The 27,209-nt window shown below is 39.1% G+C and overlaps 3 protein-coding genes across 3 annotated transcripts in view; 2 read left to right on the forward strand and 1 right to left on the reverse strand.

Annotated features, from left to right (window-relative positions):
- gnai2b (guanine nucleotide binding protein (G protein), alpha inhibiting activity polypeptide 2b) overlaps nt 1–1,953 on the forward strand; it is a 47,888-nt gene extending 45,935 nt beyond the window's left edge. The window contains exon 9 of the mRNA XM_078248699.1: nt 92–1,953. The gene's annotated coding sequence lies outside the window, so the exon portion shown is untranslated. The remainder of the gene's footprint in view (nt 1–91) is intronic.
- A 1,559-nt stretch (nt 1,954–3,512) lies between these two features.
- LOC144516964 (PAK4-inhibitor inka2-like) lies at nt 3,513–5,975 on the forward strand. Its single transcript, XM_078248701.1, has 3 exons — nt 3,513–3,618; nt 3,713–3,765; nt 4,929–5,975. The coding sequence occupies exons 2-3, from the start codon at nt 3,763–3,765 to the stop codon at nt 5,847–5,849; spliced, it is 924 nt and encodes a 307-aa protein (XP_078104827.1). The 5' UTR covers nt 3,513–3,618; nt 3,713–3,762; the 3' UTR covers nt 5,850–5,975.
- A 440-nt stretch (nt 5,976–6,415) lies between these two features.
- Nucleotides 6,416–27,209, reverse strand: part of uba7 (ubiquitin-like modifier activating enzyme 7) — a 37,609-nt gene continuing 16,815 nt past the window's right edge. Inside the window, exons 21-24 of the mRNA XM_078248700.1 lie at nt 26,564–26,755; nt 10,515–10,616; nt 8,962–9,044; nt 6,416–7,631 (exon numbers count right to left, since the gene is read on the reverse strand). Coding sequence (XP_078104826.1) covers nt 7,499–7,631; nt 8,962–9,044; nt 10,515–10,616; nt 26,564–26,755 — 510 coding nt within the window. The 3' untranslated portion in view covers nt 6,416–7,498. The remainder of the gene's footprint in view (nt 7,632–8,961; nt 9,045–10,514; nt 10,617–26,563; nt 26,756–27,209) is intronic.

Genomic DNA, 27,209 nt, shown 5'->3' on the forward strand with positions numbered 1-27,209 from the left:
TCGTGCATTAAAACAGTGAAATAACAGCTCTTATCTAATTTTGTATTGTATTTGTCTGAAGTTGCTTTTTTTTGTCTTTCTGTTCATGCAGAGCGATGCCCGACGCACACAGACTGCATGAGAGACTGCAAGAGCCATGTGATTATTACTGCTTTTCATAATGAAAACCATAACAGACTTGATTCCTAGAGGGGAACCTTAAAGAACGTCAACAATCACTGATTTGCAACCATTACATTCTCTGTCAATTGTGTTAATATTTTTGTTTGAAATATATGTCTTACTGCTCTTGATCAGGGGTTCTCATACTATTCATAATGAGTGCCTGCAAATATATATTTGATCAAGGACCCCTTTTTGGTTTTCAAATTAGATTTGTAATCTAAATTATATTATCCGACTGGTTTAAAGCTTTAGTGCGTAACTTTTTGATATTAATAAACATCCGTTACATTCAAGCCATTGCCAAATGAGTTGCTACAAAGCTAATTAAGACTATCAGCTCCACACAACTCTCTCTGTATTTCTCAGTATGGCTATGTTCAGAAGATTGTGGCATCCCGTGACTTTCCCGCGCAGAAACTCCAGTGAAGATAATTACCTTTTCTGAAGAGTCCATCATGTTTTTTTAATCCTCCGTGTCCTCTTTGGCGACTAGCAACTGTGTGGAGGAGGGGTGGGGGTGGTGCGCAATCACATAAGGCTTGTATCATGTGGACGCGCCGACAGTTTTGTTATCATTACTTAGAATAACTCATGGGGATGACAGAAACTACGCACTATAGCTTTAAGTGGAAAATAATTGTTGAAAGAGGAAAACTTATAATAATAACCCATTATCTCATCATGCCACATGGCAAATGAAATTACAGCAAAATTAAAGTATTTTTCATCCTCAATAGGCCTTTAAAGGACAATCCAACAGGATTATTATTTGATGAGTCTCATTTTTTTGGTATTTACCTCTCTTTTTGAGTTTTTTAGGTTTTTATTTTACTTTCCTTAGTTGCTTTTGAAGTTAAGTAAGAAGATACAGTACAAAAAACAACTTTTTATAAAAATCACATTAACTTACGTTAGCTAATGTTGGCATTTTATGAACCTTTTGACTGCACAGAGCTTATTTTTTAGAAGAAAACAAACAAGCATGGAGAATGAAAATGGATAAAGGGGAAATAGTTTTTTGTACAATGTTTACACAGAATCAATATTCATGGTTGTACTAGTGCATTGTTCTTGCATGTCCATAGATTAGCTTGTATCCCCCACAAACTGAATAACATTCCTTAAGTAAATTCTTCTTTAAAGAAACAAAATAGAAGTGGTTATGTGTCACTTTTAAGATATCTGCAAGATTTTTAACTGGTTATGTCTGTTTTTAACATGGATTATTCTGTAATATTTGTTCCATTTCAAGTCTTTACGTATGTTTGTGCCTTGATATCTGTTTACACGTGTTCTTTAGAGACATGTTATCTCCATAGCGTGAATTAGGGCTATTTCTACTCCACTTTGGTTCACATAATCCATGATTTAAAATGCACCACAACACGGAGACAAAGCCGTTCATTAATATTAAGATTAAAGTCATTCACTTGTTAAATGTAAAGAAAGGTTTGCTCACATAATCTTTTATTCTACAGAGTGATGTGTCAAAAGAAAATGCACAAAAAGCATATTATTCTGTTCCTCCATGTTCGGGCCAAACTCTACTTAAAATAAACTTAAACAAAATATAGAAAGAGAACCATAGAGTAGAAACAGAAAACATTTGCTGATGAAGATCATAAGATGGGGTTGAAAGCTCAGGAAAAGCTAATAAAGAAACCATGAGTTGAGATTATTATGTCTCACTACTGAAGGTCAGAATTGAAATGGACTTCTGGGGATTGCCCCTGAAAGTGTTCTGTGTCATATTTTGAAAATCAATAAACACATATGAAGAAAAAAAATGGACTTCTGTGCTCAAATATAGCAGTATATTTGTAAAAACATACAAGACTATGACCCAGAGCACAGTTATGAAATATTATGGAGGGTTGCACTGGCATTGCAGTATGGAGTGTGTGCAAATAGCGATTTGTGTTTAATTCTTCACATCGCTCACAGAAAAACCTCAAAGTAGGTGACCGGTAAATCTATGTTGATGCCACTTGGCCATTAGCGGAAAGTAACTTTGTACATTTACTGTATTAAGTAATGTATGTAAGTATAATTCTGAGGTACTTGAGTGTTTCCATTTTGTGCTAATTTATACTTCTACTCCACTAGAGAGAAATATAATTTGTTTGCTGCACTGTATTTATTTTACAGATATAGATACTGGTTTTCATAAAAAAAAATGCACTCATATAAAACAATGCAGATATTTAAGACATTGCGATTATTCATCTGATTCAGATGATTTTTATTTACAAAACTGTTTAACTTTGTTTTTGTCCTTTCCTACTCCATCAATCATCTTCTGACTCCTCAGATTTATCTTGTCTGTAATAAGTAATGAAAACTTGCTCCACATCAAGCGGTTACCAGTGAAACGCTGCTTACACATTGACGCATTAGTATTAATAATCTAATATATCGTAACATATCGTATAAAATAATTCATTTTGCACAGTCAGTTTTATACTTTAAGTGATTTTTGCTTATACTACTTATAATGTACTTTTACTTTGGTAGGATTTTGGATGCAGGACTTTTGTTTGTATTCAAGCATTTTCACAGCTTTGTATTGGCACCTACTTTTACTAAAGTGAAGGGTCAGAGCAGTCTCCCACCACTGTGGCTGAATTACAATATAAAGTGTTATCAACATCCAAAGTGGTAAAGCGAGGCGAGAAGGTGCAGTCGTAAATGGTTTGCTTATGAAATGAGAACTAACTTGAGCCCAACACCGTGTTTGCATTTCTAAACACCAATTAGGAGAATAATGGTGAATGGACTGTATGCAGACCTTAAAGGGTGTGAAAAAGTTTATATGCAAAGACAATGCAGAATAGTATTATGCGAGGTCGTGTTAACAAAGATCCACAAGGTGGCGACATGTAGATTCAGTCAATCCGCACATGTATGCGGAGGCTTTCAGCCAAGCCAGCTTTTACAAAAGAGGCGTTTTATACTTTGCAATAATGTACACAGCCTTGGGAAACTACAATGAAGCGTTGATCTTATAACTAAAGTAATCATTTATTCAATGCAATAATCAGTGTAGTGATTCGGAATATTTAATAGCATCTGGATAAATGGTTAAATGGAAAACGTTTTAAAATGTTCATTGAATAAAATTGGTCTAAATATCCAACTCCACATTGTAGAGTCTCAACAGTGTAATACACATGGATGTATTATAATAATATAATATAACACAATAAAGTTACAGTAGGAACCGCTGTAATTACACAGAGAGGTATCTTGTTTCAGGCGACTTGCTATTGGCTGTTTTTGTGATGCTCTACGCTGATTTGCTGCAGCGAAAAGCTCAGCATCGTCAAAGTCAGCTAACAGACCTTCATATGGTTCAGATGAGGGAAATACACAGAGCGACACTTCATCTCTGACCAGCTGTAAACCTGTGCAGTTGTGGATTGTACTGGGGTTAACTCTGAACCAAATGCGAAGGTGAGTGTTACTACTAATAAATCACGATATGTCTTAAGAGGTGTACCCTAGTTGTGAAAAAACGCTCATCACTCATCTAATGCATTTTTTGCAGAAACAATTACCAGGATTCTGAACTTCACTGCAGACATTTACTCACACACTATGGTAAGTTATTTCACGTGCTTTTATATATTTGGACAGTTTCGTAGATACATAGCAGTGGCTTAATTGGGATTAGAAAGCTATATCTTTTTTTCCCCTTTTAACGCAGTTCTTTATCGGAGTTTTTGGAAAGGCAGAGTGTTTTCATCCCCCAAGTCACAGTTAATTCAAACCAAACTTCCTTGCCAAATGCATACAACTGGGTGAATCACTTTTCCTCGTTGTGTGAAGGCAGCCAAGGAGAACAGGGCATTTTAAGAGGTGCAGACTGTCCCACTGAGGATGTCTCTGTATGTCAGATAAGTCTCCCCCAGGGGCCAAATGGTTCAGCACCCACAGCTGTGATAACATCATGGCATTGTGGTGTCCCTACTACTCCAAACCAAACATTGGCAGGCCAGGGAGGTTCCACCAACTCAATATTATAAGAACTTGAAAAACAAAATGTATGACATGAAAAAAGTTGAGCTCTTGATTGTACTAGGGACATGTTTTAGAGTCTGCTTTCTACCACAGGAATACTTGAAAAAACGTTTTGGGATTGGTAAAGATCATGTTGCATCAACTGGACTGCATTGCTTTCAGTTTATCTGAAGGCTGAAAGATAACATGATTCATAATTAATACATGCTCGTTGTGTAATTCCAAAATGTTGCTGTCATTTCCTGCTTTATAATACAGTCCAGTCAACATCCTGTGAGTTAGGGGAATCCAGAGAGGATATGTGCCTCGGCACTCCTCCACCATTCAGCTTTACTTTGTTAAACCTTCCCCTCTTGGAGGCAGGGAGAGTCTTTCCCAGTATAAAATGTGCAGCCTGTTCTCAGAGCCACAACTTTTTCATTTTCTGGGATCAGACTGCATGGGATGGTCTCCATAAAGCTGCTCTGAGGTTTGTCAGGAATGCTTCACTTGTTATATGGTCATAGAGCAGAGAGATCTCAGCTGGTAAAACTCTTATTGGCCCAGTTCTGGAAATAACAGAAGGAACTGTGTCTTAGCTAGACCGGCCAGGGCATGATAGGATTTTTTGGAAGCCAGCCTAACTGCTCTGTAGACTCCTGTAAAAGTCAACCAAAGCTTTTTGGTTAGAAGTGTTGTTTTTAAAAAGACTGTATTTAAATTCTGCCTGCACCACTAATCTTTGTGTCTGTCTTATTGTGTAGCTGTGTTTAGGAGATTCTGCTGAGTGCCTCCGGGACCAAATGCAGTGCATGATGAGATCCTTGCAGGACCTGAAGCAGATAAGCAAGCCGAGGCCACTGAGTGAACCATGTGCTCGGTCCTTCGCTGTGTCACGGCTCTGCAAACAGAGGGCACAGCAAGAGCGACTCTCTCGTCTACGTGTTTCTGACGCCAGCACATATGACTCTGCCTGCTGCCTGGCCAGCACCCTGGAAGAAGAGGAAGAGCATCAGGAGCATGAACGGTTGACACGAGACTCCCCAAGCAGTGAAAAGAGTCTGGACTTTGACTCGGGTTACTCTGAGGCTTCTTGGCACGATGAAGGTGTGGTGCTGAGGAGGACCAGGAATGTGCGAGTCTCATCTTCTGCCTGCCTCCGCACAAACAGAGGACCTTCTGGCCGAATCCGCCCCAAATCCACCTCGGACGCTTGCCTGGAGCGCTGGACCTCATTTGAGGCCAGTGACCCAGAGGACTGGACAACGTCGCTGCTGAGCCGCAGCAGGAACAGACAGCCTCTGGTTCTGGGGGACAACAGCTTTGCTGACCTAATAAAGAACTGGATGGACCTACCAGAGTGTCCTGAGCCAGCAGAACTAAAACCCAGTGCGGGCCGGCGTCTTGCCAAAGACATTTTGATCAATATGCGGCGCAGACTGGCAGGGATGTCTAAAAGTGTGGAGGTGAGGCCAAGGCCAGCAGACTCCACAAGGGTCCACAGGGCTGCAGAGGCTCCCAAACGGATGTCCTGTCCTGTGGGACTCCAGGCTCTCAAACCTTTCTTTCACCAGTCCCACACAGGCCTACATCAACCAGACACTGACTTCTACCAGTTCACTGCTCTCATGAAGACAGGCAGCCGACAACCCATCATATGCAATGACATTATTGGATACATTTAAGTAAGGCTGTAATTGCAGACTGAGCCTTTAACACAAAATAAAATGAGATGGTTCTATTTTTATAATTGGATTTTTGTCTACAATGCTGACACATCTGGAATAAAAATGTTTTGGATTTAATGAAAATGTGTTCTGTTCCTGCCTGAATTTGAGCAGTGCTAACTGTCCTTGTGTTTGACACATTTTAAGTTTCTTCTTAATCCTTCATAAGTCAAGTGATGTTATAGGGGTGAAGGTGTCTGACGTTATAAATGCAGTATTTTGTGTCAACTTTTAAGCTCAATCAGTCTTTTGACAGTTAGTGGTTGGGAGAGAAATTGCATGACAAAGCATGTTTTTTTAAAGAAAAATATCATACAACTATCCACATCTCAGTTAAATTAAAAAACCCACACAGTAAAGGTTCAAAAGCTTTGTAAACCAAGTATATTCAACAGGACCCTTTCCTGGTTAAATGGGAGGTTGGGTGTGGTGTGGTCATCATAAAGTAATAATGTGAACGTAAAGTGTGTGACCTATACACAGATGTTAAGGGAACTGAAGTTTATTATTGAAGTACACAGATATAACATTGTTCCTCATAGACACATTTATTGAATTACTATTGTTCAAACATAATTGAGTCACAAACAGCATCCTTCAAACCCAGGCCGAATTCCACAGTGAATTAAAAACCCCTCTAAGTAGTTGCAGTGATCATTTCAGAGAGGATTCTTCATGACAAGATTCAAACAGCCAGCTGGGAGAGCAGAGCATTGACAAAATGACACTAAGTTAATGAAGTGAAGTGAAACACATTGTGAGGTTGTGGAAAAGGGCAGGGCGTGCACATAAGCCATCTGAGGACAGACAAAAGCTTTGCAGATGAGTCCAGCTTCTCCACTCTGACCTGTTCTGGGATTCTTCTGGGAGGGAGGGGGGATGCACGTGTGCTAGGAGTGGGATTTAAACAAGACAGCTGTGTCCAGATGGCAAGAGCACCCCGAAGCATCAAAGCACTGTACCTACTGTGCCAACTGCCTGTTTTGACTGCACCCCTTCAAAATCTTGCTCAGTCTGACCTGAATTAAACCTTGAAACCAGGCCAGAACTGCCCCAGCAGCGCCAGATCATCTAATCCATATGCCTTGGCAAGTATCTTCACAACCACTTAGCCTGACCTCTCGGAAGACACATTTTACATTTAAATGAAAACCAAACCAAAAGCAAACAGAACTTTTTGGTAACATCTCTGGTATTTTTGTATGGAAAGTATAGTTTGCTAAATTTACACTTTTGTGTAAACTTAGCGTAAAAAAAAGAGGAAAGGATATTAATCTTTGTGCGTTCTGTGGTATTTTTTGGGACATGGCTAAGGGATAGGACAATAGATTAGACACTGTGGTTGTGGAATTATTCACTTATTCACTACATGATCAGTGTCATTAACAATAAAATAAAAAAAATTGTTAAAGGAAATGAAAGGAATAGATAGACAGATGCTGGGGGAAAAAACATTCAGATATGAATCTTCGTAAGCAACAGCTAAAGCAACAAAATGAGGATGTTTTTAACTGATATGATGTCACAGGAGTGTTAAGTTTGCTTTGTCACATTGAAGCGGTTCCACGTGAAGCCTTTTCACTGGAAACTTTGTGGAATCGGTGGCATCACAGCAGCACGTATCTGATAGGTGGGACTGACTCACAGTCCTTATCTTCAGCGAATGAGGAGATCAACTCCAGCATCTTCTTGTGTGGAGGGATATCTTTCTTGGTGACCATCTTCACCACGTCAGAAACACTGCAAAAATATACTGTATATGTAAGCTTTGTCTGGGAGGAGAGTATGAATGGAAAAAGTATCAATTTAACATTAATTAATTAATTTATTATATTAATACATTTTAAATTTAACACACATTTAAATTAATTTAGCTTTTAAAAAGTGTCTTTTCATCATCATCAAGCCATACACATTGTTTTGCTTTTTCCTATTATAAACAAATCCCATAAAAAGACTAAAAACCAACTATGAATTCATGCTACTAAGTATTTATGTATCCAAAGCTTGAAATAGCGTATTTCTCTATAAGACAGACCACCATAATTGGCTTGTCAGTTCTACATACACCATTCTGCTGCTGGAAATACTCAGTAGCAGACAAGTATTAATCAATGGCAGAAAATAGTCCCCCAACAAATATACTATTACTCCTGTTTATGTAAGGTTCAGTTGAAATGAATGGGCTTGGGGCCACAGACAGGGTTGGGAAGTCCAAAAGGTATTGAGAACACGCTGTTGGCTTTGGTCTTTTCATGGGAATTTTTGACAATAACAAAAATGTAGAGTAATAGCAGCTATACAATTAAATGATGTTGAATGTTATCTGAGTTTTTAGGTTTCAAGTTCCCCCTCACTAGCCCAACACAGGAAGCTTAGAGCAGGGTGACTGCAGAGGAGGTGACTACTGAAGAGAGCATTTGTCATGTGTGTCCACATGGCCAGCTCTCTGCCCTTCTCCCCCTGCAGCTTAATCTAACCACAACACCAACAACACCAACTACCCAGAGACTTGAACATGAAGGCCTCACAGCAAGATTTGAGCATAGAATAATTACAATCAAATATTTCAATTTACTCAGTAAACCATTGCTTGTAAAATGTCTATGTTAAACCTGATTTATTACAGTTACATGGAATGGAAACATCCCTGAGGGTGCATATTCTGCTGTATTTTAGTTATTGATGAGGAGTTCACAGCATGAGACACCTGATAAAATTCAAACACCCTGGGGCTTATGAAATGCTGCAGTGCTGAAAAGGCCCAAAAAAATGTGGCTTCTCAGATGCCAGAAAAAAAAAGGTTCACACTAATTTAACTCTTTAACTCTTGTCCACAAACAGAAGGAAACCTGAGGAGGATTGGTCTCACTCGACAGTGTTCAGTGATGCCTTTAGTGTGTCAACATGTTCTCTGCTCACAAGCTCAGAGGAAACACCTCATCCTGCCATTAGCCTCTAAACAAAGGGGAGGCTGCTTATTGTGATTGTATATGTGCCCTGGGTAGCGTGCCGTGTGTAGCCATGCATATGCAAAATTGCACTGTATCTTTGTCTTGGCTAGACATACCTCAGATTGAGCCTCTCTTTTTGCCCCATGTATAGCATAGCTGTTCCGTAGTATAGGCCGCAGATGGTCAAGCTATATTTATCCTGTACAAAGAAATGATTCAGTTAAATATACAGTACAATATAACAGACAATGCATACAAAGAGATGAGAGCAGAGTATTGCCTGCATGCATTATGCAGAGATCAGCAGTCCGCAGAGCTGATGATGACCTGTGGCTTCAAACCCCTTCAGCAGTTCAGGAAGCTCCTCCGTGTCTCCACAAACAAACCAAGGGGAACCGGCCAGTCATAGGTTAAACAAAACCTATGAGCAAATATGATCACTTGCCAATTTATTTTCCCTTTGCCTCCTTAGAACAAACTCCAACAGGATCAATAATCCTAACGTCTGTTCAGGGAAAGAACGTGCATGCATAAAAAAACAAACAGGCAAGGAGTCATGTGTTCAGACATTTCTGTTGCAAGTGACCTATATCATATTATAAAGACATTATACTGAGTATGTAAGAGCAATAGGGTAGGTTTATACTACATCACATTTACTACTACTTTACAGGACACGCAGACACATATCCTGGCTACAATTGGGATTGGTAAAAGTGTCTTCTATAAGTGTACATTGTATTCTGGGACACTAGGGTGCAATCACCTAATCAACCAGTTTATGCTCAACTATTTTCTATATGTAGTCAGAAAAACAAACAGTATGATATTTAGGATGGTGGAAGTGACAGTTTGGCATTTGTCAGTGTCGTGGAAACTCTTGTCACCTGTCCAACAATTTGACTTTGATTGGAACAGTCCTGACATCCCACTTTATCCACTCTATCTATTACTAGTTCTTTGGTGTTAATTTTGTACAAAGCCGCATCTTAGGTATTAAAAACACAATATGTAATCCAGTTGTTTCAAACAATCTCAGTTTACCCATCTAATGACATTTCTTACGAATCATTAAATCTAGGTTGTATGAAGATAAGTAGAGGCCTTAGGAGAAAAAGCTTGACATTTTTGGAAATACATTTATTTGCTTTCTTGCAGAGAGAGGATTGGTACCACTGTAATATCTTAACTTTGCGCAAGAACTTAAAACGGGGAACCAGCTAGCTTGGCTCTGTCCAAAGGTGACAAAATCCACCAACCAGCAGCTCTAAAAATCACTAATCAACATATTATCTGAGGTTAAAAATGTTAAATCTGATGTTTTTTGTCTTGCAGTGAATACACATTAGCCATAATTAGTGAGATGACCATGTATAAGTAGTACACATATGCATTGGGGAAAAGGTTCCAAACATCGTTCAAGCAGTGGAAGAAAGTCAATGGTTCAACAACAGCATGACATTCTTCCAGGATGGTAGAATGTTGTCCTGAAGTTGTGAATGGAAGGTGCAAAGTGGCCAATCATTTGAAACAATGGCCATTGTGTGCACTGGAGGAAGGTGAACAAGTTTAGGGATAAAAAAAAAAAAATGCATAAAATGTGTACTCAGTAGCACCGATTGTGAAGAAAGTGTGTGTTTCCTTGCTGAGAGAAATAAGGAGGCCGTACCTTGATATACTGGAACAGATCTTGCAAGGTCATTTCCTGCTGACCGCCACGTCTGCCCTCAACGAGGAAGTCATCCCACAGGGTGTATTTCTTTCCTGCGACCTGCCGATAGACACATCACATACATCACCGTGCACGCGCACACACACACACACACACACACACACACACAGAGTTGACAGATTAAGTACTACTTGCTATGAGGGATGTGCAGAAAATGTTGGGTCCATAACAAGAGTCCTGGACACTCACAGACAGAGGGATGGCATGTTTCATCACTGTGTTATAAAGCAGCTGAGAACAATCAGCAGCCCTCTGAAAGCTACCATGTGGACCCGAACAAGCTGCGATGAGGTCAAGAAGGTGCTTCCTTATGTGTGATGAAGTGACCCTCTTGCTTTTCTCAGGTTTCCATCTATAAGACTTACTTGATTTACCAGTTTTACCATTGTCCTGTGCTAGTAAAACAAATACATGCAGCCATGTCAGTGCAGTTTGGGGCAGATGATATTCGTGCAACTTGAGAAAAAGTTGAAGAATGTTTCTTATAAAAACTGCATGAAACTGAAACTTATGAAAACTGTGTGAATATAAAGGTCTTGCTCCAGGCAGTGAAATAACAACATAGGAATTTTTCCAGACACCCTGCCAGATTGCACTTCAAGTAGCTGAAGATTGAGCTTTGAGGGGCCATTTTCAGTCAGAATTTCCAGTCGTTCTTTCAGTCTGCTGTGTTAAGTAGACTGTGGGTTTTTAGACTGGGAATAGCAGCTTTTACATCCAGTCCTCTTTTGCTGATAGATGTACAATGTGCTGAAACATTTTTTTCCAATTATCATTAAGTTAAAAAATTGAAAATGAATCTATGGCCATTCTGATAATGGGACTGTGCATTTAACATCAACGCTATTTTTGTACTGACCAACATGTGTCACAAGAGTATCCAAACCAAGTACTATAAGCTGGCATAGAACGTCTGGTCACATTTGTGATCTTGTTTACTTATTCTTTAATCAGATACAGTACCAAAGTGTGTCCAAACATTTAACTAGTACTGTAGTTCCTGATTTAAATCAAAGCTTGTACTAAATAATTCTTAAAAAATAAGGTTTTGTAGAAAAACATAAATTTTCTCAAAGCGAGGTATCAAAAAAAGTTTAATTTTAGTATACCTTGCTATCATATCAGCACTAGTATCAAAACATCTTTGAGTTTTCTGTCAATTTGAAGACATTACTTTGAGCTCTGGGGATGGATATTTGGACTAAAAAGTATTTCAAAATTGCAAAACATTAACCGATAAATGAAGCTTAACCAATGTCATTCATTGAGAAAACTTTACAAACACAGTACTCTACAGTAATGCGTCACAGCCCTCATATCTCATGAGACGGATGACCCAACAGCAACTCAGTGTCCTCTAAGTTACTATTCCTATAGGATTGACCTATAACCTTTAAACAAATACTGAGCACAAAGTCCTGACACCCAGACAGATCAATTCAAACCCCTGCAAACGTTTCTTCTGTCAATGGACAGATACTGGTTTTCACATGCCACCACATGTTTACCATAAACATTATAATCCACCTGTGTAGGACCTCAGGAGAAAACATCACCTGACCTGAAATGAGTCAGGATTCCTTCCTTGTCAATATATGTCACGTAGTCAGACAACCCTGATCACACAGGCGCTGTCTGGCGAGAGAAGTTGTGAAGATCAAAACTTGGCTTGAGATGTGAATACTTAAACTCTGGCTAAACCTGGGTCCAATTATCTCTGCTTCAGCAGCCAAGGGGAACTTCTCGACTACCCCTAACAACTCCCACCACTTATGGGGTTTGGGGTTATGGAGACACACTCGAGGCATACTTCTCCTCAAGTCTGACAGGGTGTCTGGGTCCTTTGTCCCATTTTCAGACAAAGCACGTTTTGTTTGCAAGATGCATTTCTTACCCGTGGTTATGTTAGCTTCTTTAATGGTTATGCCGAGCGAATTATCAGTATAACTTCAAACTTCCTATTGGCAGAACATAACTTAAGCCTGAAATGCACTACAAAATGACCATGCAATAGCAAAGTTATTGTCAGACTTATTAGACAAAAAATGGACCTCTTCATTCAGTGGTTCCATGCCAGTGTTCTTTTGTGTACAAATGCTGATTTTACACAATGCTAAGCAGGCATGCAGGCTATTTTTTACTCTATCCTCCCTTCCTCTCTCTCATATCTGTCGCACAACTCTGGCAGGAACCTGAAGCCAATCTACTACCCCATCAGTCCGTGTGTAGAGTGACGTCAACTATTCAACACTATAGCTGGAACGCTGGAACCAAACTGGCTGCTGGAAACAATTACAAATGGTTTCCCACATTCACAACGACAGTATCTTTTTGTCATGAAACCTACCATAAAAAAACTAAAATTGCCCAATGATAGTTATCTCTGGGATAAGGATTGTGAAGCAAAAAGTTATTGATTTCCTCTCACAGTAACATTGAACCAAATTACCAGTGTGGAAAATAACTAAATCTGCTTTTTTGGGAGCCCAAATGCAGTTATTTTGCTATATATAGACACATATGTATCCACTGTTATATTTTAATAATAAACCAAACATGCTCAAGGTGGACACTGCTGTCACAAAAAAGAATCAAAAGGAAAATCTACTAAACAGATTTAACATAATACAGGCTGTTCTCATACGAACCAGTTCATGAGAATGCGTTGCATAATAACATAAAAGTCCACCCAATTAAAGCTGGGCAAGGTTGTCTTAAAATGTAGCATTACTGTATGAGAGGTCACCTGTGATGCTTCACAGGCCTGGAGTAAAGCCTCAGTGGTGGACATATAAGTTTATACTCTGTCTAGTCTGTTGTTGGAGGACAGCCAAATCTCTCATCTGCTGTCCACATATTGTAGTCTGTATTATAAATGGAGCTTTGAACTTCCCCGTAAAACATGACACAACTGGTCTTTCCAAAACAATAAAGGAACACAATGACATACGTCCCCCTTCCATTTAGCGTGGACGTTTATCCTTTTAGTCCGTGTTTGTGTTGGCCTACTATTTTCTTTTCCCATGTCCCCCTGTACCTGTGTAAAGCATCCGTGGGTTTCATAAAATGCACTATCTAAATCAAAGTTATTATTACGTTGGTTGCTACAACTAACTCTTAATGCTTTGGCTCATGACACAGTTAAAGTGATAACGTTATACCTGGTTAGCTCACGATACATTCAAAGTAGGCTAGGTTACCGTATGCAACACTTGAAATGCAACCATGCATCTGTGACGTATTCTCTTATTGTAAATGAATGATTTTCTGTCTGAAAAGTTCATCACAACTATATGACCTCACGGTAACTCTAACTCAGTAATACAGTGGGTAATATAGCACCGTATAAAAAAGACCTTTACGACAGCAGGTGTGGTAAAAACACTACCGCTTTTGTTCAAAGTGGCCGCTAGAATCAACACAAACTGAAAGCCATATAGCCACTTTAAATTCACATTTTACATTTACATTTTAAAATCAGGTATAGGTTCTTTCAATATAAATAGTGCTAGAATCACCCACTCACTAAGGCAGTTTAACAACATAAGACCTGATAGAATAAAAAGACTCTTATGATAACAAGGGCTGCTGATCCCAAAAATAGATGCCTCTAACTGCAGATATATACGTGAGGCCATGGGAATGTAGTGCAGAGGAAGTTCAGCCAAGTGAACCTGATAAGGAGGTAGAATGAATCCAAGTCTGATTGTGCCCCCCTTCAGAGAACACAGTCATGCTGGTCACTTTGCACAGGTCACTGCACGTGGAGTGTTATCATAAAGTGAGTTTTTAATCTTGCCCTTTAAGACAATGGAACATTTTTGGAGACAGGAAGCCTCGACAAGTCCTCCTCCCTGCAGTCTGCCACAAGAAACAGCACTGCTGAGGCACGCTCCTGCCTCAGCTTCATTATCTGTACAGAATCCCAACAGTGGAAACATTTTTATAACCCATTGTGGCTAGAGGCCTGTTCTTCAAAAGCAACTATTTCCCTTTGGAGGGCTTCAAAGTGAGCTTTAGGGGAGGCAGATGGAGGGTCTGTGTGGTCTTTTCATATATTTTCATCTTAATCTCCTTTAGCTTGCCTTAGATTTTATTTTGGGGACAATCTGGTTGATTTCACTAAGACATCACGTCCAAGATTAGTCCTTGACTGAGCCTCAAAGTCAAGCCATATTTCTAAACATATGGTAGTCAAGCTGACTACTGTATATGCTGTTATTGCAGTACAAGCAGGTATGCACCAAGGTTATTTCAGATACACTGGGGAAAAAGTAAAATCGTAGATAGTCTTTTTTTTAAAGCATACAGGTTGTCTTTTTTGCTTGGTTAAAGGATTACTTCACATAGTATCACAAGATGAGCTGGTACTTTATCTTCTTTAAAATGTAAAGTCATTTGAATATATATCATCGCTGCTGTATGAGATAAATTGTTTTAAACAATTCTAGTTACAACAGCATTACAAAGAGTCTTAAAAACAGTCACAACAGAGAAAAACAACATTCATTGCAACTAAATCCAGGAAGTATTTTTCATATTTCAAACAACCACTGCATTTACTAAAAACTTAAGTGGACTATCAATTTCCTCTTCACCCATCCAGTATCAATTAACCTTCCGTCATACCTACTGCACAGAGCTGATGGTGATACTGCCAATGGCATCACACAACTCACGGCTGTAAATAGTTTACAATGTACTAATATATCTGAGAACTGAGTAGGCTACTGTGTTTTCTATTGTGAAGACCTGTGTCACTGGTGCATGATTTTGTGAATGTATTCTACAGCACCTTAATATTTGTGTCCTTTTACCGGTTCTTCTGTGTGTGTGCTTGTGTTCAATAAGAAGTAACACAGAAAGTGATACAGACTTCGCAGACTGATCTGATGCTTGATGCTGATCATTGTAGATAAGCATGAAGTGATGCACTACGCAACTACTTTTGTATGTATAAGATGTTACAACTAACAATAAAGCAGTAAAAATGTTAAATCCCATGAAATGAAAATCAAGTATACCACTGCATAACATGTCCTTTCTTCTGTTTGTTTAGTAAATTGTTACAAAATTGTAAAACAGTATAATTCCATTAAACTATGTTTATGTTTACTTGGAACTGCCTGCGCGACCTCTGTAGCGCCTCATTTTTGCCTGAAGCTAGCAGCTTGAGGACACATTGGCTGCTACAACACACCCGAATCTCAGTCAAGTTGGTAATGTAGGCAGTTTAAAGAAGGAAGAAGAAAGTGTGGAATAAAAAAGATGACATCTCTGGTTCTGGTTCTATTGTAATATTATATGTAAATCCTGTTTTGAGGAAGATTTACTGTAATCAGAAATTATGCTGGAGAAGTGCAGTTTACCTATATCTACAGGAACATGTTTTCTTGTATGGCCTATTTTTTTATTTTATTTTATTTTTTACAAAGGAACAACAGTACTTTTACGTACAGTGTGCCCTTTGTCTGATCGGGAGTGTCATCTGCTACCTGGTCACTATTGATTACCACTCCCTTTGGACTTCAATGAAGAAACAGATGGCTGGGACCTCCAACTGCTCCCTGCAGCTCACTGCAAGTATTTCTAACACCCCAGAGAATCCAGCCCTACACTCCTCTCAAAGACATTAAAATACATTAAAACAATACACCAAACTAAATGCATTAAAAATCAGTATTAATGATACGTTGTTCTAATTGTAAACTGTATGTTTTGAAGGATGACTTCTGACTGGTGCGAGGAGGAGCAGCAGAGGCAGCAGCAGCATGCAAACACTTCTCAGGAGAGTGCCGAGTTGGACACTCAGATTAAAAGCAGCCCATTGCTTTTGAAAGGCTTTCATTGACGTGTAAAACAGCAAACAGAATGTCAATGTGATTGATTGTCTTTCAAATGAGAAGAAAACAATACTCCGCATGACTGAAAATGACCTGGGGCAGAAGGACTGAGTCAATAAAATGCTCCTCAATACAAATGGCCCACTGACATGCTGGAGCCTGCAGAGACACTCAGAGAGACAAAGTCGCAGTTATAAAGCAATGAATTATGATCAAAATGCTTCAAAGTGATGCATCTGATAGTCCCAACACTAGACCACGGATTATGGGTGATAGAACCTCTTACTTAATTCCAAACATTTGTAATACATACGTTCTTTATTAATTTTAAATTCATATCTTAATTGTAAGATGATTGGGAATATTTTAAGATGGAATGATACACTGATAAAACACTTTTTAAACACTTTATAATAACCATCATTAATAAATGGTAAATTGATAGTAAACTAAACTTTAGCTAATAGTTATTTTACTATTACAAATAACTATTAACTTTAATTAACTATCAATTTACCATTTATTAGTCATGGCTATTACAAAGTGTTACAGAGTCTTGTATAAGTGCAATGCCTATTATTATCTTTATGATTATTTTTTTACAAAATGGCAAAGAACACTGATGACACTATGACTTATATGATTACTATAAAACAACCACTGCAATAGTATAACATAATAGAAAAATTTAATTTGTACTTGATCTCTGTCTTCTAAAGCAGTACTAGTAAACAATTTGATATCAGATAACCATATTGATCTATTCTGTTTTACCAAAACATGGCTGTGTCATGAAGAATATGTTAGCCTTAATGAATCCACTTCTCACAGTCATATTAATACTCATATTCCTCGAGACTCTGGCCGGGGAGGGGGAGTTACAGCCATTTTCAACTCAAGCCTAGTAATTAATCCTAAACCTAAAAGAAATTATCACTCGTTTGAAAGCCTTGTTCTTAATCTTTCACATCCAACTTGGAAAACATTACAGCCAATTATATTTGTTGTTGTGTACCACGCTTCAGGTCCGTATTCTGAAAAGTAATCATTGTAGGTGATTTTAATATTCATGTGGACATTGACAACGACAGCCTTAGTAGTGCGTTCATCTCACTACTTGATTGGTTTGGTAGCTTATTCCCCGAAGTCCTTATGTTTTCCCGCCTCGCAGATTTTCTTGGACTGGGGTGGCACCTAAATCGTAATTGCAGCTGCTGCTGTGGTCCTCCTCAAAGCCCTGCTATGCCCTGCAATGCTACTACTATTATTTCTAGTCATAGTTCTATTATCTTTATTGAGAATATAAATACCACTGTTCATCACACCAACTGCTATAATTATTATGAATCATATTTCTGTATATCTGTATCAGTGTCTCTGTGTCCCAACCGGCAGCGGCAGATGAGGTTTCTGCCTGTTTAAAGGAATTTTTTCCTTGCCACCGTCGCACCAAATGCTTGCTCTTGGGGGGAATTGTTGGGTCTTTGTAAATTATAGTGTGGTCTAGACCTACTCTATCTGTAAAGTGTCATGAGATAACTCCTGTTATGATTTGACACTATAAATAAATTAAATTGAATATAGCACATACTGTTTATTGGTATGTAGTATGGAATTGGGACACACATCTGCAAATGTTTCATTCACACGGTTCAATTTATAACAACACACAGCTCTGAATATACTGTATGTATGTCCTCTGTTGCTACATCCCAGTTTGTAGCATTGATAAAAAGGCTTTAGTAACCAAAGGTCACACTATTTGGTTACGTGGTGCAATACAGTATGTCACTGGAGCAAGTTATTGATATATGTGGGTCAATATGATGTCCAATTCCTGTCAGCAGTTAATTAGCTTATAAGGTTATCTGATGTTGGACACAAACAAATAAGACACATGAGACATCCATAGCGCTCACAAGGCACTGAATACATAATGAGGGCCAATTAAATCTGCCCAGATACAGCAGAGTAAACTTTGCTTACTTTAAGCCAGCATCCCATGTTAACCCCAATCTTAACTGTGATTTGCACACATTTGTGGTGAATGGCTGAAACATTTCACTTAAAACAATAAGTGAAATGTTTCAGCAACTATTGGATGGGTTGCCATAAAATTTGGTACAGTCATTTGTGTCCGCCTCAGTATAAATTGTAATCACCTTGGTGATTCCTTACTTACCAATGATGGGCTTCTTTTGGCTGTAAACATGAAACACAATATAGCCATAGTTTTGATTTCAACTGATAGCCTAAAGATGACTGAGATCAGCTTTGCCAAATTGGTGTAAGTTCCTGTATCATGCATTACAAAGGCAAAACCATTAATTTGCTTGTTAAGCATAGAATTAATAAAATACATGATAAACACTCATTAGGATTAATAACCCTGCAGTTCCATTCTGTGGATGTAGTTAAACTGTTCCAAGTTCTTTATGAGCACATTCGTGTGGCTTTTATGACCAGTAAATAGTTACTTTATTTCTATTTCCATAACAGAACCTGGACATGATTAGTCACTGCCTCATGTGCACTGTATACATACTGTAAGGCAGAACAGCATGCAATCTTCAGACAGAAAGCAAGCAGACAGACTGTCCTGCACAATTAGCCACATTTGACGTTAGACATATAAGCTGGGAGGCTTTGTGTATATGTATGAGGTAACGGTTCCTGTTGTTAGAGAAAGGAAGTGGAAAAAGGAAGAAAGACATAACAGAAGGCCTGTAGAATTCAGAGTTGATGTGTAAATTTGTAAACTCATGACATCAGGAACAGCCTAGGAACTTAAATTGAATGTCACAAATGTGAAACCTGCAGCCCATCTCCTGCTAGCATTGGTGCTTTAATGAGAGAATAATGAAGGAGGAGGACAGAGACCTCTAATAAGTGGATCCTCTATACAAACCAGAAATAAAATAGATAAATACGCTCCTTCAAGTTATATTTGAGAGAGTGTATACTTGTATGAAAATCAAATTAAAGACATAATAATTGTATCTGCTTTCAGGTGTATTTAACATTCCACTGAATCTAGAGAGACACGTGTTCAACACTGCAGAAGAACAAAGTAAACTTATTATTACAGCACACAGCTGAGGTATCATAGCCAATACAATGTCAATAAAAGACATTTAGAACATGCCTGACAAAGCCAGCTTTATTATCTCTTCCTGCATGAAAAATAATCCACAGCAGTAGTATTAGGCTCTCATCTTACACCTGGAATTCAATTAAAATCAGCTTTAGATATTGGTAAAGGCTGTACAAATAATTTCTCCATTAAGTACGCTTAAGCTCTAGTTATTGTTAGTATGCCTCTCAAGCTTTCCATTCTCACGTGGAACATATGCAGTTAACAGTGGCAGATTCGCCACTTAAAATCTGGAGTAATCGGGCACCCATATGTCGAGGTTTATTCCTCGACACAGCGGGCCGGGGTTTGACTCTGACCTCGGGCCTTTGCTGCATGTCATTCCCCCTCTCTCTCCCCTTTCATGTCTTCAGCTGTCCTATCAAATAAAGACTTAAAATGCCCCAAAAAATATAAATAAATCTGGAGTAATTAAAAAAAATGTGTCCTTGATTTAAGACAGAGGAAAACAAGCAGGCCTCATTTCTAGCAAGTGACTGTTGATTTTGCCAGCTAAAATGACAAACAGTTGCTCGGAATTGCTATCAGCTGTAGCCATCAAGCTTATTAAGCTGACTTTAGCTGGATGAGTTGAAAACACAGCATATCTTACATTATAGCACATATACACAGTGTTTAGTCTGATCCTTACACCTTTTCACTTTTATTTTAGGCACAAAAAAGACACCATGCACCCTCTAAACTTTGTATGGGTATAGCTTCTAGAGCCCCATGCACAACTCTTTAACATGGAGAAATCCAAAGCTTGACCTGCTGTGGTTAGTTATGATTGCTAAACTTTGATTAGCTGTGAAGGGGAGGGGGGGGGGGGTTTAAATTACTAATTTAAGCTCTTTCCTAAATTGTTGTACTCTATTCAAGGAACCAGCAATTGAATATGAGCTCCTCCAGGAAGGTCAGGAGTCAGGGTCAACTACAGAGTAGTGCCTCTAGAAGCAGGTTGGGATTCACTGCCTTGCTCAAGTACCTTCAAAGAGGTGAATGTGGCCTCAGTGCTGACACAGAGGTTTGAACCCTGATTCAGCTAGTTGAAGTGTGGAACTCTAAAACTAAAAAGCCATCCTGTTATTGTGTTTCTCATTAAAGAATCTGGCATGTGGCTTAAATATGTATGAGATGAGGAGATATGTTTGAGGGCTATTTGAAAGAGCTGCTAACTACCAAACGCCTCTGGCTTTTTACAGTAATTTGGCTAAATGGGGAGCAGACATGCTGAGCCATACTACATATACATAAATATAAGGAAATAATCTGTTCTCTAGATGATAACCGTCTCTATCTGATGCTACATCAATAAACAACCCGTGTACAGACATAATATTGTTTATGATGACACAAATGGGAAGTTAATGATCTGTGCAGAATGAAAGAACAGCAGTGACGGAACAATGAATGTAAAACAACAGATGACTTAAAAACAATAGGCCATCCACACAATAACACCAACAACAAAAAACCTGGAGGACAACAGAAGGCACAAGCCATCTAGGCCTTCTACTCATTATCCCATGAGCACTATTCATGTCTGGGTCTTGAGTTACGAAGTGCACAATGGAGCTCCATGCCGGAGCTCCCGGAGGAGTACAGAGTGCCTTGGATAATGTTCACCCTGTTTCTTTACTGGCACAGTGCGAGGGCCAGCACAGATTTAACCACATGTGAGGTAAATCTCCCCCTTTGTTGTTCTCATTCTCTCCTTAAGCCAGTCCCTGTTATTTGTGTGACATATGTGCAACCTTCAATTATATAAGTGCTCAAATCACAAATAGAGTAGCTGCAGGTTTTGCAGGTTAAAACATATAACTATGAGGCGCCAAATGTAAAAATTCAGATACAATTTTATAGCTGATATATTTTGATTATTTAGCTCACTTTCCACACATTTAGCTAATTTCCTAACATTTACTGTAAGAAAGAAATGTGTATAAAACTTGTTAACAATATGTTTATAAAAGTAAAATAAAAAAGTAAAATGTTAATTCTAAATAAAATCTAAATCTAAATGTTAAATGTTGTTAAATGAAATATGCAAATAGACCAGGCCCCTTGAGGTGTCCTCTACAACACCACTGACCGTGGATCAGCCATGGCATCAGCTTTATTCTAAAAATGATACCTTTGGTTTACACACAGTATGTTTGTACTTTTGTTTTCTTGTTTCATGCTACTGTATACAAGACTGTGGTACTCTTACAAACGTAATGTTTTGCCCAATAAATATTTTCTGTTTTACAGTAACATTGCATTGTTTACAGTGCACTTTTCTTTTTTAAAGATTATTTTTGGGGCTTTTCTGCCTTTATTTGATAGGACAGCTAGGTGAGAAAGAAGACATACAGGAAATCGTCACAGATCAGATTCAAACCCTGGACCTCTGCGTTGAGGTATAAACCTCCGAGTATATGTGCACCTGCTCTACCCACTGAACCAACCTGGCCACTACAGTGCACTTTTCAACCACTCTCAGCAGATTACTTTCACTCTAGAACATTTTAAATGTAGATATAAGCCTATGAAAGACTTTAGATTTAGAACAACAGTGTGTACATGGTATATCCAAAAATGTACTATTATGAAAAAAGTGTTTGTCATTTGATGCAAATGCTTCATTTTGAGTGTTTATGGCATTTTGAATGCAGTGTTTCATTTTGAAGGAGATGTGAGGCTTTTTTGCATTTTGTGTGTGCAGTTTTGGGAATTGTGTGTAGAGTTTTGAAAAAAAGGAGACATAGTTTTTTGATGAGCAAGTTGTGAATGAAAAGTTATTTGAAACAGAGGCTGGAGCAGATGAACACAAAGTCCCTGCTTCCTCCTGGTGCTCTACTGACCATACAGCAAGATCACGTAGTGCTCACTGGGAAATCTGGTTTCAATACATGGCTTCCTGTGAAGGCAGGAAATAGCTGTCATTTCTGCAGGCAATTAACAAAGAACCAGTGTGAGTATCGGCCTTGGAGTGGCTTCCTTGAGATCAGGAGCCTTGCCTCCAACACTGCTAATTCAATTAGAGACCGAAAGGGCAAGCTGGGGAAGAGGGGCACCAAGGGAGCGTGAAAGGGCACGAAGTTAAGACTAGGGTGTGGAGGATGTGTGCACAGACATGGAAGAGGGAGTATTTTCATAGCAAACAACCAGCAGGCAGCCTAGAAGACAAGTAAAGACTGCATACTGGTACAGAGAGTTGGGCAAGCTGCTGGAGGGGTTGAGGATAGAGCTATTTAATACCCAGCTATAACATGTCCTCCTCTGTCCTGGCCTCAGGTGATGTTTCACTTCACATGTTTTACTGAGGCTGCAGCTCATTTACAGCTGCAGGAGCTCAGCACTCATTAATCTATGTTGAACTTGAAATATCTTTTAGTCTCTTGTGACATTTGTTTTCTGCAATAACAAGGCATGCACTGTATATGTTATGATTTTAACTACCTACAGTATTGTACAACTAGCAATACAGTGCATTTCAAGCAGTCTTTTCTGCTGGAAACAGAGTTGATGAGAACAGCAAGAGTGAAGCAGAACAGTTAGTTACAGACTGTACAACCATAACAATAACCTCAAAGACACTAAAACGTCATGTAAAGCTGAGTGTGATAATTCTCTGTGGGTTCTTCATCACAAGCAACACCTTTCAGATTACAGATTACATTTAGACCCACTGTTAGTATACAATATATTGATTAGAGCAGCTTACATTAAATGGAAACTTACGCTTTGTATGTCACTGGACAGTTGTGTCCGATTTCAGTGAGAAATGAGAATGTTTGTCATGCTGTATTTTGCAGTTATTTTATATGAGCTGGAAAGTTTCATGTGTTAGAGTTTCAGTAAATCTTTTAAATACAATGACAAATAGGGGTTCGAGAGTAGAGTCTAATATTCTAACTTAAAAACTGCAGCTTCAAAACTGTGTCAGCAACATCTGAGCCAAGTAACAACAAGCTTTTCATGGATATGTGATGATGAACATTTCTAGCCATTGTAGAGATATCAATCTCTGTGAGACTTGCTACTCCTTTAATGGCCTGTGCCTTGCCCCCCCAACTGATAAACACAAGGAGGAAAACATACTAAAGATTCGCAGTGTTGAGCAGACAAGGACAGCCTCCCGCTTGTTTACATATTTCTGCCTCCATAACAGCAGCAGGGGAAGGCCAGGGGAACTTCCTATTTTGGGAAACAGCTGCTTTAAAGCAACAATTTCTGGAAAAGGGTTTGCATGGTGGGAGAATGAGCAGTAATGTATTTTAGTTAAAGAGTCTGTGAGTAAAACAGTTATCTGTGGACAGAGTGGTGCACAACCACATCTAAAACACCTTTTCCAAAAGCCTTCAATCACAACAACCATCTCACTAACATATCGTTTCCCCTTCAGAGTTGTGATAATGCAGGTTACATTACGATGACTGCCAAACATCTGGCAATGCTGTGATGTGGCGGATAAAATACACTTCACTTTGGGTGAACACCGGGTGGGCCACCAGTACTACCACTGTGTTGTTACTTGATAGTAATGAACTGAGACTGATCTCATGAGAGGAGAGGTCTAAGTCATTGCAAAAGTAAGCTGAGCTCTTGATGCTGCATGTCTGATCAGTGATATTTCACAGCTGCACGTCTGCTCTTGCTCCAAAGAGGGCCTAATAAAACCTTCTCTGATCTTAGACAGATTAGAGAGATAATAGAAGGTATTTCATTACTTTGTGCTAATTTCTGCTATTTTAAATAATCTATGTTTACATCCTTAACTTTCATTTACACATTTCAGTAAAGAAAAGTCATCCTACATTGCAGCACTCACAAATCGATCAAGAATCACACCAGGGTGTCCTTATTCCTCATAGTTCTTCAACATTATGTTATTCCGTTATGTGAGGATGTAATGGCAACACTGTTCTAAACGACTTAATTTTGGTATTTCAGCACAGCAATTTTTTGCTACTTATTGGCCAACATAAATGCGGATACCAACATACCTGTGATAAGCTAATATTAACCGACAATATTGGCCTGGCATTTATGGGTCAGGCTCTGGTTTGGAATTGATAATCAAGATACTTAATGTGATAAACAACATACATTTTGAGTGATCATATAAACTGCAAGACCTGATGCCCAGTGTTGTAGTCAAGACCACCAAAACCGAGACCAAGTCATCACCAAGACCAGAGTGTATCGAGACCAGGTCAAGACCAAGACTTTGAGGGGTTGAGACCGAGTGAAGACCAAGACCAGACCATTGCCAGACAGCCAAAGCTTCTTCTGTCTCTCGCATTCATTTTCTTGGGCATGCGTGTTAAGGGGGCAGGTAGAGGGGGTTAACAGTAACAAATTTCAAATTAGAAATTAGTCAAGTTATTGGTTGCATTTGAAGCAGGATGTTTTACATCCAATCACAGTAATGATGTTAAAACATAAAATTAGACAATGCAGAGGCAATTTAGTGATATCCCTGCAGTTGTGGTCTTGACCGGTCTTGACATTTTTCCAGAAGGTATCACAGACAAACTTAAGCTAATCATGAAGACTTACGACTAAAACGTTTTCTTTGGCATACATTAGAGCATCTCCCACTCAGATGGCTGAATTTTTGGCAGCCAACCATCTTCCTCTCTCTCTCCAAGTGTGCAGCACATGTGTTGCTCATTTACTGGTGCCAGATTTGTCCCTAACCCTCAAAATGTTGACCCCAAAACTCAGCTGAGCCTTTTTTCCTCCGGTCTCTGTTCTTGCTCCTCTGCTGAATAGAACCAAGCTTAAAAGCTGATACTGCAACACTATAAGCCCCGCTGAAAAAGCCTGGGTCTGGAAAATCTAATGTCTGCCCATCCCTCTGACTAAATGATTCAACACTTGAATATACTGTATAACCTCTAGCTGGGTTGATGCGTGACTGCAATCATTAACTGAGTCCATCCAACGTTCCATGCTGCTTAGGCAATGTTGTGTTTCGGCCAGCAAATTTTAGAAGTATGTGCAAACACTTTTGCTGACCGAATTACAGACAACAACTGTGAGAACACCAAGGTCTTTGTAAGTAAGGAAGAGGGCACGCCTGGAACTTCAGTACTGCACAGAAAGTCACAGCTGCCTCTGTCATTACAGCAGCCTTTAATGCAGCTGCAGCATTTTTGCCTGTAACCAAATCTGAAACCAGACCTACACTGTCTCAGAGCTCCCTGCCGTTGCACCCTCACGTCCCAGAGGACACAGTTACCCCACTCGCTAACCCCCAGTGACCCCTGTCTGTCAGAGCTTCAATGCTCTGAGTGAGAAAGCTGGCGAGGGCAGCTCCAATATCTGATTCCCTCCAGAGGTGAGATATTGAGGGAAAAGCAGTCGGGCCTGTAACGGGGCAGCAAAATTGTTCGACTGGATATCCTCTCAGACTTCACCTACAATATGACCCGAAGAGTTGCTTGGCTTTTGAATCTGTCTGGTAGCCATTTTGTGTTTGTGTTTTAAAGCTTGGCCAATACAGCATAAAGACCTTAGTATAACCTCAAACGTTAGTGTGGATTTGATCCTAAAAAGGACTCTGTCTTAAGAGAATAAGCTCCTGTCCTTTTGCCTTGAATTACAGTTGCCTTAAATTTACTTAATTTGTGCAAACACAGAAGCAGACATATGTGTGTTTATGCTTTACCTGCAGTAAAATACCCTGAGGATTATACTGAGCTGGCTAAAGACTTGGCTCATATGCAAGAGATTGACAGTTAGCAGGGGTATCTTACATTCAGAGCACTCATTCATGACTTAATGCTCTCCAGCCAGCGAGGAAGGACGTACATCTACAAAGGACCAAACAAATTTATCCCTAAAGTAGACAGACTTAAATTATTAATATATATACAGTAAGGGTCTGTCTGGCTGTATAAAGTGCCCTACTCAGGTCCTGTATGTGACTGACTCCTTTGTAAATTGTGTCCATATACCGGACAATCACTGACTGTAACTAAAAATGGCTGTAGGTGAATAGAGATGTTACTCACTTCAAAGTGCTGGGGCTGGCACGGCTGGGACAACACAATGTGAGGGATAGCCAGGTACATATAAGTTGTGCGGTAAGAGCTGATCTTCTGGTGACCCTGCACCAGTTTATACAGCTCCAGGCACATCAGGCCTGCCACTGCGGCTGTGGTGGTTGCTATGGCTGGGATGATCCTTCCAGCTATGCGCTTACTCTGTGAAGGAACGAGAGGAAAGTTCACTTTTAAAATGTAGTAGAATCAAGTAGAATGATATGAGCATATTGTGTTGTTTTACAAAATTCCAGTAGTGGAAAATAACTAAGTATATTTACTTATGTTCTACAATTTTGAGGTGCTTGTACTTAACTTGAGTATTTCTATTGTGTGCTAATTTATACTTCAGCTCCACTACATCCAATGGCGAATGAAGTATTTAGATCATATACTCCATTACAAGTAAAAGTTCTGCATTTACTTACTTAAGTAAAAGTATTATCAGCAAAATGCACTTAAAGTCTCAGAAGTAAAGTACCCATTATGCAGCGGGATCGGCCCTGTCAGAGTTATATTATGTAATCATTATTAGTAGTGCATAAATGTAAAAAAAACATTTTAATGTTGCAACAGCTCTCGGTGGAGCAAGTTTAACTACTTTATACAGAACAGT

The sequence above is a fragment of the Sander vitreus genome, chromosome 4, assembly GCF_031162955.1.
Source record: "Sander vitreus isolate 19-12246 chromosome 4, sanVit1, whole genome shotgun sequence".
In the NCBI taxonomy this organism is placed as follows: domain Eukaryota; kingdom Metazoa; phylum Chordata; class Actinopteri; order Perciformes; family Percidae; genus Sander; species Sander vitreus.